Source organism: Euwallacea similis, chromosome 17 (assembly GCF_039881205.1).
Source record: "Euwallacea similis isolate ESF13 chromosome 17, ESF131.1, whole genome shotgun sequence".
Classification (NCBI taxonomy): domain Eukaryota; kingdom Metazoa; phylum Arthropoda; class Insecta; order Coleoptera; family Curculionidae; genus Euwallacea; species Euwallacea similis.
In genome coordinates, this window is record NC_089625.1 from 4,297,896 (window position 1) to 4,307,863 (window position 9,968).

At 34.3% G+C, this 9,968-nt stretch overlaps 2 protein-coding genes across 10 annotated transcripts; both read left to right on the forward strand.

Moving 5' to 3' along the window:
• The first annotated feature begins 677 nt into the window (after positions 1–677).
• On the forward strand, positions 678–2,797 carry LOC136414259 (lysophosphatidylserine lipase ABHD12-like). 6 transcript variants are annotated; one of them, XM_066398166.1, is made up of 8 exons: positions 678–817; positions 914–1,014; positions 1,105–1,216; positions 1,405–1,710; positions 1,787–2,043; positions 2,097–2,258; positions 2,317–2,447; positions 2,675–2,797. In XM_066398166.1, the coding sequence occupies exons 2-8, from the start codon at positions 979–981 to the stop codon at positions 2,715–2,717; spliced, it is 1,047 nt and encodes a 348-aa protein (XP_066254263.1). In that variant the 5' UTR covers positions 678–817; positions 914–978; the 3' UTR covers positions 2,718–2,797. The 6 variants fall into 6 exon arrangements, with proteins under 6 accessions (XP_066254263.1, XP_066254262.1, XP_066254264.1 ...); XM_066398165.1 differs by having other exon boundaries at positions 1,116–1,216; XM_066398167.1 differs by having other exon boundaries at positions 683–770.
• A 1,877-nt stretch (positions 2,798–4,674) lies between these two features.
• Positions 4,675–9,522, forward strand: LOC136414462 (zinc finger FYVE domain-containing protein 1-like). Of its 4 annotated transcripts, none has more exons than XM_066398493.1 (12): positions 4,675–5,075; positions 5,771–5,971; positions 6,032–6,150; positions 6,218–6,401; positions 6,471–6,955; positions 7,146–7,352; positions 7,406–7,548; positions 7,688–7,760; positions 7,957–8,142; positions 8,257–8,433; positions 8,491–8,640; positions 8,688–9,522. In XM_066398493.1, exons 2-12 carry the CDS (start codon positions 5,803–5,805, stop codon positions 8,889–8,891), a joined length of 2,097 nt encoding a protein of 698 aa, XP_066254590.1. In that variant the 5' UTR covers positions 4,675–5,075; positions 5,771–5,802; the 3' UTR covers positions 8,892–9,522. The 4 variants fall into 4 exon arrangements, with proteins under 4 accessions (XP_066254590.1, XP_066254587.1, XP_066254589.1 ...); XM_066398490.1 differs by lacking the exon at positions 4,675–5,075 and adding an exon at positions 5,181–5,226; XM_066398492.1 differs by lacking the exon at positions 4,675–5,075 and adding an exon at positions 5,181–5,226 and having other exon boundaries at positions 7,975–8,142.
• Positions 9,523–9,968: the final 446 nt, after the last annotated feature.

Below are 9,968 nucleotides of genomic sequence, written 5' to 3' on the forward strand. Positions count from 1 at the left end.
GATTCATTTCGACTATAGAAAAGATGGAAATTCGTCAAGTGCAGATTTAATCCCGTTAATTCCTGTTTGATTTGCCCCTAGTTTTTCACGGTGAATTTTTTGAAATTTCAACATTTGGAAAGAATGTTTGTTTGAATATTTTGCACTACTAAAAAATCAGTGGCGTTGTGTTCAAAAGCAAATACATTTTTTTCTTGGATTTTCATAACAACAAAACTTTTCATCTTCATTGGAAGGGGGAAATCCATATTTCTACTTCCAAGGGAGTGAAAGTATCTTTATCCATTTTCTAGATATCGTCTTGTAAGACTTTGAAAAACTGTATGTCAGTAAATAGGAATACTATCGCAAAAAAATTCTTGCCTTACAATAGGTACTATTTTCTCCTGGACGTCTTAACGCCTACTGATCAATTATTTTTTGTTTTTGGTTTGCGACACCGGGGAAAACAAATCTTAAATCAATTTTAAAGAATATTTATTTGGAAGTAGAAAGGAATCTGCCTGTAAAATTTGACGTTCCTAATAATTAAACTGTACAAACAAGAAAAATTAATAAAATGACTCTCATTGTGATTGAAATTTACAAGCATCATATTATCATAATCCCCTAAATCCTTGTATGATAATCTAATATATGGTCCCGATAAAATTTTACAGTAGTCACATTTGTGATATATCGAAGAAAGTTAAGATAAAAATATTATAGGATCCAAAGCGAGGTATTTGGAGCCTCTGGAGAAAATTGTGCAATGTTTCCATTGTTGTGCAGTAATGCAAGATAGAAAACAATGGTGAAGTATAAATCCTGCTGTAGTGTAAGTATAGTAGCTTAGTAGTATTGGAAGGCAAATTATGAAAATAAACAGTAAAGATGAATGAATAAACGCACAATTACCTAATCATATTTGTAGAAAAGACGTAGTTCCTCGGCTTCAGAGCAAAGCGACGAGGATGGCAACACCAAGGAAACTCCTTTATGGCTGAAAATACTGATATACAGTGGAATTGCTTTGTAAGTGCTCAAAATTCATGTACAAAATTTTGTTTTCGTAAAATACTTCTTGCAATTTAAATATTTCAAAATTCTTACCTGAACTAACAGGAATTTTTCAGATTTACCCTAATTCTTATAGTTTTTCTCATAATATGGGTCTTGATTCCGGTGGTATTTTCGCACTCTATAGCGTTCCAGAGAATGATGATATTTATTCCATGTAAGTTAAGAGATATTAAATTTTCCATAACCAATTGACTCATAAATTAAATAATTTAATTGAGTCACAAATTAGAGAATTAGTCGACGATTAGGCGTATGAAAACCCACTGTGCACATATGAACTTATATGTATTATTTTGGATGAGAAATTTTTACCTGGGCAATTTAAAAGTTCTTTATTTTCAGTTAACTCACCAAGAAATCCACACTTCGATGACCCTTCCAGTTATGCCATAGAGGGAGTACATAATATATACATAACTGTAAGCGACTATTACGATAATACGACATTAACTACAATAGGAGCATGGTTAATTTTGCCTGAAGAACTGGTAGGAGTCAATGACTCACTAAACATAAGTGATATTATCAGGGAAACAGATTATGATATCGTATTCTATTTACATGGTGTCTACGCAAATAGAGCCAAACCAATTCATCAATATTCAATCTTGCGAAAGCATTTTTTGGTTCTAGCCATTGACCATAGAGGTAAGGGGACTCATTCACAGCCAACTTCATGACATTCATTGTAGGTACTTCATTGGTTTGACCTTTGTTTTTAAAGGCTATGGTGATTCGGGTTCAAATGTCGAAATGGGTGAGCTAGGAATGGTTCATGATCATCTGCAAATTTATAACTGGATCTTGGAAAAGGGCTTCAAAAATGATATCTTCTATTGGGGTCATTCACTGGGAGCGGCCATAAGTTGCCACACCGTACGCAGTCTTAAAGAAACGTATAACTTCATCCCAAAAGGGCTGATCTTGGAGTCTCCTTTTACCACTTTGAGAGAAGAAATTCAAGAAAGTATTGTGGGAAAGGTCTATATTATGAAAATTTTTTGGGTGTTTTTTTTATAAGGGAGATATTTCAGATCTACAGTTGGTTGGCATATTTCAATTCCACAATTCTAGGCCCTTTAGATGATAATGGGTTCCATTTTTATTCAACAACCAACATACTTCAAGTAGATTGTCCAATAATGATTCTGCATGCTGAAGATGACTCGATAGTTCCTGCGGTACTTGGTCAGAAAGTGAATGATGTGGTGTCTTTTTAAAACCATCAAAAAGAGTATTTTTTAATGTTTTTAGTTGGCTTCAGTTGCATGTAATGAAAGACAAATTCCTGATCAAGGGAATGTAACGTTTCATTTATTTTCTTCAGATCTTGGATACGGACATAATGACATTCTGACCGATGAGAATGTTCCGGAATATATCAGGTAGAAGTTTCTTCAAATAGAGATCAAAAATGTTGAAAATTTAGAAGAAAAAAAGAGCTTAGACTATTTCCTATCTTTATTCAATCAAAATAAATAGAGCTGATAAATAAGAATTTGATGAAGTCGATAAATGTCGAAGAAAAAAATCAGTTAAAAATTTTTTTTAATGAAAAACCTCATAGGGATAGATTTTTCTCTGGCTTTTAAAATTGATTCATTCTTTGTAGATCTTTTAAGAAAGTATGCGAGGAATTCATCAATACAAACTGAAAATAAACTCTTAAAAGATGTTTCCTAGTACCATCAGGACTTGATGAGCTTGAAAACTCTATGGGATATAGAAATGTTTGGTAGCCTGAATAAATAGAAGAAATAGATGTTGCCCAAAGTATTTTTGTTTGTTTTAAAGAAATTTAGCCTCCCCTTATTATTTACTTTCCTACTCAACAAATAAAATGTTAAATTTATATTGTCACTCTTTTCTGACATAGAGAAACTTGATATTCTTCAAATATGTGATAATGTAACAGTGTTAGTGAAATTTGTGAATCTAAAAAATTGGTTTTTAATGTTTCTTTGAAAAAACATCACGATAGTTAGATGATAAAATATTACGTATATTAAGAAATATGATAATAGTAAACTAAAAGAAATTGTTCTAGTAGGATATAGGACCCAATTACGCCTTATAAATTGTTAATGCTTATATTGCATTTATAGGGGAATATAAATAGGTAAAATAGATTTCGACGCCATTCTTGAACCTAAGGTTGTTCTGCATAAAGTAGTTGATAAGAAATTTTGACTATTAAATTTTTTTTTAAACTTTACTTGTTCAATAAAGTTCATAACTTGATACGCCTATGATCACTATTTCGGTAAATATTTTGCAGTGTATATCATTTATAAACAAAAAATGTTTACTTTTATTCCAAAAAAGATAAAGGTGTGACAGGCAGGTTTGCAGCAGTAGTAGGGGCATTCAGAAATGTTTTTGAAATGAACAAATTTGGTACCTGATACCTTGGAAAAAAAACGTAGCGACACACTTATGATTTTTGGATTTTTTTCCAGTATAATCTACAAACAAAAATATGTTTCATTTTTATGCCATTTAGGACAGGAGCGTAACGAGCAGGATTGGAATTAAGTCAGAAGCAAAACCATTTAAATATATTTATGAAATTTAGAAGTTTGGTACCTTGAAAAAACATCGATACGTGCATTATTTTAAATAAATACTTTGCAGCAAATATGTTTAATAAACAGAAAATATTTCGCTTTTGTTCCTCATATAATATAGGCGTAACTACATATTTTGATCATAGTTCAAAATAAGACGCGTGCAAAGTTTTCAGTGGTACCCCTGTATGCACTTTTTATAATTTTATGTTTCTGTAATAACGGTTCTTTGCTACCGATACAGGCATCGTTCTATTCAATTCTGTGACCATTATCGCGGGCACGTTGGCATATAGTTGACCTATGAAATCCTTTATTTTTAATATTCATATAAAGGGTTTCCATGAAATGACTGTACATTAGAACAGTACCAAAAGCGTAAGCCAAAATCACGTCAGCAACATTCACTTTCACTGAGTCAGTCAAACGGCGCACTTCACGAGTCTTTACAACAAAAAAAAAACGATTATCCCGATTATTAGTGCTGCGCAGCTCCTCGATTTAATTGTAAGAAAAGATACCTAATGGCAAATAACATGATGTTTCCAGATCTAGTAAAATGAAAGAAAAGTTGAGAGTTCAAAGCAGTAGTTTTATTACGCAAACAGATTTTCAAAATTATTTTTGGTCTTTCCAGTATTTCAAACACATATATAAAAATTTTAATCGTTAACTATATGTATGTATATATATGTATATGTAGATATGATGAAGTTCTGAAACAAAATAGCCTAGATCCAGTAAACGAATGAATCAAAGAGAGCGAGCGTTTCAAAATTTAAATGAGAGAAGAAAAATGAGTGGCAATTCCTCAAGAACTTATCAGAAAATTCATGCAGGTACGAGACGGCCTACGTAATATCGAAATAAAACCTACATATGTAACGTGAGAACTTACTTCACAATATTTTTTCAAATTTAATTTTCGAATCATTTTTATTACACAATGAGCATGGATAATAGTTGGTTACCTAAAGACATAGATATAAAAAGAAACTAAATCGTACCAAAATCCACTTAGAGTAATCGAGGACTTTTGTTTATTTTCGATGCACCACACACTGCACTGCACGGTCTCACGTGCGTCGTTGAACTTTTTCTTCTGACTATTTGATTTATGACGTCTACGTCATAAAATCAAGGACAGGTCAAGTCTGATCTTTGTCCTACGTCCGGCCCGTGTATCTTTTTATTCCGTTCTATTATTCTTTCGAAACTGTCGAAAAGAGCTACTGCTATCGCGAAAACTCTCGTCTGGAGCAACAACTTAACCTCAATTAACGCAGTGTGGTGAAAGTCATCGTATCGTGTAGCAGCAGCAGCAGGAGCAGCAACAGCAGCTCTTGTTCATTTTTAGATATTTTCAACAACAAAATCTCGTCGTCGGTTGTTTACTACGTGATAAACGGCACGTTTTGCCCAAATTGGGCGATTGGAAGAATGGAGGTAAATAAAATACGGATCCACTATTCTATGGTTATTTAAGTATTATCGTCGTACATCAATATGAACAAATAAATGCGCGTTTAGTTTTTGATGTGGATAATCGTGAATGGCATATGTTTGATGTTCGCTCCACGCAATTTACTCACCGTAGGTGAGTAAATTGATATCCACTTCTTCTTTATTGATACATACATATACGAGTCGTTTTCAAGTGCAGTGAATTTTGGCATATTGTGAAAAGCTTTTGTAGTTTTAGAGTTTGGAAGTGATGATTCAGTTAGAGGTCGTAGAGTCACAATCGGGTCTCCAGAAAAGTAAATTTTCTTGTGTTTTTAATTGTACTAAACTAAAATTGTTCTCTTGAATAATAATTTAGTTTGATAGAGGAGGCAGAACGATTTAACTGGATTTTTAAACACTATTGTTCCCCATTGTTTGCTTTTGACATTCATGATGATGCTGCTGCTGCTGCTGTTGATAATTTGAGCGGATGACAACAGTGTATAAAATCATGGTGTAAAAAAAAAATAAAAGCACATCTCAATGGCAAATGATGCACAGAAACAGCAGAGTTTATTATGAAAGTTAGTTTAGTTAGGGAAAAAAGTGAATACATTGCAACATTTCTCTTCAAAGATTGTCAATCATTTTAATAAATCAGGTAAAAGAATATAAAAGCAGTTTTTTTGTTTCAGTGTTTTTCTTAGGCAAAAGAATATCGTCTAATATGGATAACTCTTTACCTCAAGAATCAATGAAAAAGCACAGTTCAGGGTCACCAATTTTAAATTCTATTGACCCCATCATCAACAATACATCGTCTATAACAGAACGGAAAACATCTATTGTTTACCCTGACATCACTAAAGATCTCTATTCTCTAAATCTGGAAGCAGGTAAAGGAAGAAGTGCATGATTTAATGTGATAAATGCCCAAATGGTAATTGGTATTTCAGATGAACTGGAGTCCAATGGGAAACAAAAGGGAATATTGCTTATAGACGAGAGGGAACAGTTGAAAATTGAATCAGAGAATGTATTTCTTAAAGCATTACACTTGAAACCTGGCAAAAAGGTGAATATTAAAAAATAAAAAGAAAAAAATGTAGTCACCTTATACATTAATTTTATGACATTTTTAGGTTAAAGTGGTCTCAATATTTGGAAACACTGGGGAAGGAAAATCATACACTTTAAACAAAGTATTTTTTAATGGAGTGGAAGTGTTTAAAACCTCACCATCTCAAGTGTCCTGCACGTTGGGTATATGGGCCAAATATGATCCCAATTTGAACGTTATATGCCTTGATACTGAGGGTTTCCTTGGTAAGACAGTCTCCTTGTTTGTTGGTAATGGTAATGAATTTGAACCATCATCACATTTATGTATTATAGGCATTTCCAAGTTGGGAAGTCAGAGAGAAAGACTACTTCTAAAAGTATTGGCTGTGTCAGACATTATTATATACAAAACAAGAGCAGAAAGACTGCCTAGCGATCTGTACACTTACTTAGGAACCGCTTCCGATGTGTATAATCGACATTTCTCTGGCATCTTGAAGAAGGCTTTAGCTGCAGATAGCTGCGTCAGTACAGGTGTCGGTCCCGGAGTGATAATATTCCACCAAACCCTAAACACCAACACTCTGCACGATTTAGATGAGAAACCAAACATAACCGCCGAGGATATTTTACGGGATAATTTTAGTGAACTGGGCGCGAGTCATGATGCCTTCAGTTTTCTTAAGTATGTCGGCGTAAAGACATCTTTGAACGGTGATACTTCGTTTGAACTGTTAAAATCCGAGATTCAACAACGTCTGGAGAGTTCAGACCTAAGGTCGCCTAGAGATCCCAAATACATTTATCTTATACTCAAGGTAAGCAGCGTACTTGGAAACAGAAAGTTCTTTTTTTAATATTTGTTTTTATTTTCTTTATTTACAAAATGTTATCCTCTTTTTATGTTTTTTTATGCTTAAAAAAAATAAGAGAAAATACAAAAAAATTATTTTTTACGTTTTTTCCCAGTTCTTTCTTCTCTTTCTCAGTATTAAATTAAACTTTCAGAGCCTTAACGATACATTCCATTCGCCGCTTAGTGCCACAAATCATCAGCAATACTTGATGCAATTTTTCACTTGTCCGGATAAGTGCCAAAGCTGCATGAATGGATGCACTCTCTCCATGAATCATGGAGAAGATGGAGAATCACACAAATGCGACAAACCATGTAAATTTCAACATCAGTACCAAAACTATGTGTTTTTGTGCAAGGTAAGTTAGAAGGGAAATGTTATGTATGTAATTTCATTTTAACCCTTTTGAAGAAGTGCATTAAAAATGGCAAAAAAACAATAGTCAAGTCGAGTTACCAGACCAGCAAGGACAACTCGTGGACGTCGTACTTTACTTACGTTTGGTCTGGATATGTTATCGAATGCCCTGTATGTGGAGAGATATATCGAAGCAGGTATGGCTCATTTTGTAGACCAAATAGTAAAAATCGTGTAAAGGTTTGACAAAAAAGATAAAAATAAGTGTTCGAATTAGTTGTTCTCGTACTATTCTCTGTAAAGCTAAATTGATTTTTAATGGCTGCATTAATTTAGACAACATTGGTATGGTAATAAAAGCCCTGAAGAGAGCGCAGTACAACTAGAAGTAGTTCACATTTGGCCAGGGGTAAGTTGAAAATACTCGTCGGGGTTCGTATTAGAACACCGAGATTTTAAGATTGTTTACCTTGCTGACGTCATTAGCATGGTGTTGAAATTAATGTTGTCCGGATATTTTTTGGTTGTGTAAGTTCTTATGAGCCTCGACTATCATTACCTATCACATTTTTCCGGAGTACGTGGATTTAATGCTCTCTAAAAAGGATAAACTTTACTTTCAGGAGCATACGCTTTTCGGCAACTACAATTCTGCCCAAAAGGTGGTCGATAGTGTGTCCGTGCTCACGGACGCGGTGACGAGCGTGGGCTCACCGCCTGCGAGAATGATCACTGATTGGGTGAATGGTAAAATAGCTCCTAGCTACTGGAGACCGAACGCCGAAATTAAGGTACATCAAGTTTTACATTTCAAAACGATCGCTGCAGGAATATCTTTTGACAGTTGTACATTGAAATAACTAAATTTACCTAAATGATACTTTATATTGAATGATATTTCGTAGGCATGTGCTCAATGCAACGTCTCGTTCGTTCCGAGTGGACAAAATAAAATCACACCTGCGAAGCACCATTGTCGAAGTTGTGGCGAAGGTTTCTGCGAAAGTTGTTCATCCAAAAAGTGCGCTGTTCCACATAAAGGTTGGACCACCTCAGTGAGAGTGTGCGATTCTTGTTACCAGGTAAGTGATAATTCACATCTTGCAACAGGAATAATTATGTTGAATCATGTCTTGCAGGATTTGGAAGGGAGGGGTCAAAGTCTTTTAGCTGGCATATATCGGGAGGATCAACTAACCGAGGTTCGAGCTAGGTACTTGAGTGAAACCGTAGTCAGTTCGATTACTGCTGTCAAGTCTGTTCTGGACATGTCGAAGGATTTTATAAAGGTATCAATTAGGATACTTTCGATATTGTCAACAATTTTTTATTATAGGATAAGGCCAGGCCGAGCTACTGGACTCCAGACAACGAATGCACCGAATGCGCCCTATGTACAAAGCCTTTCGGTACCCTTCTGCCTTTACACCATTGTCGTGATTGTGGCCGAGGAGTATGCGACAGTTGCTCAAATTCAAAGAAAATCGTTCCACTTCGAGGATGGCATTCGCCCGTGAGAGTGTGTAATTCGTGTCGGTAAACGTAAAAACTGTTTCCCACCACCTTTGTTCGCTAAGTACGTTTTTATAAAAACAAATTATTGTGTGTGTATATGTATATATATATATATATATACATATATACCTCTTGTAAATTCTTTATTTCTTGGCCATTATATGAATACACATGCATATATATGTATAGTATATATATTATTTAATTAATGTCGGTAGCAATTTAAGTTGACCACCCTGACGGCCTGTAGCGACCGATATTGAAGCATTGATTGCATACGAGGTGTCTCAAAGAATTGTTATCGAAGTTAAGTCTACAGGGACGTATTTTTTTTGGGAGTCAATCCCCCTTTCTCTACCAACCTTGGTTTTTTTATACCATAACTCTGGAAAAAAATAAAAATGAATATCGAAATAGCTCAAATTTTCGAAGCATGACTTGAAACTACTCCGTTAAATGCGCAAGTTCTCTCGTATTTAACCAAATTTTCTGTTATAGTTTACGAGATTCCCATATTGGCTGTCCGTACATTATTAGATACAGTGTATACATAGTAGATATTGATTTTTTAAAATTTTCATATGTTTCTGATGTTGATTTATCCATATGCCATTTTATAAATATATTGCCGATTTAAATTAAACGTTACATAAGTACATTTGATAGTAGTTATTTACACATTCCCATTTTTCAAGTGCCATGATAAAAATGCGTTTTCAGAATATCTGTGAAAAACTTTTTTACGTGGGCCACTCCGTGAGCGGCATTCCACTTTAATAGGGTCAACGTATGTTTAAACATAAACAGTATCTCTTTCAGCTTGGCGAATTACGTTGTACCAGTTCTAATTTGATTGCCGACTCGAAAATTTTAAAAAATTTAGTGGAGATATAGAAAAGGACTCTCTTATTTGTTTGGTCATTTTTCTCTCCTGGAATTGTATAATGAAAATTTTAGAAGATACAATCAGCATTCGAACGAAAATTCATTCAATTTTGTGATTTTCCCCGCTGAGCGAATGGTGTCTGCATCTATAACAATTTGCTCAAAGCTCCGTTAAATTACGATTACAAATGAAAATATGAAATCATACTATTGCCAT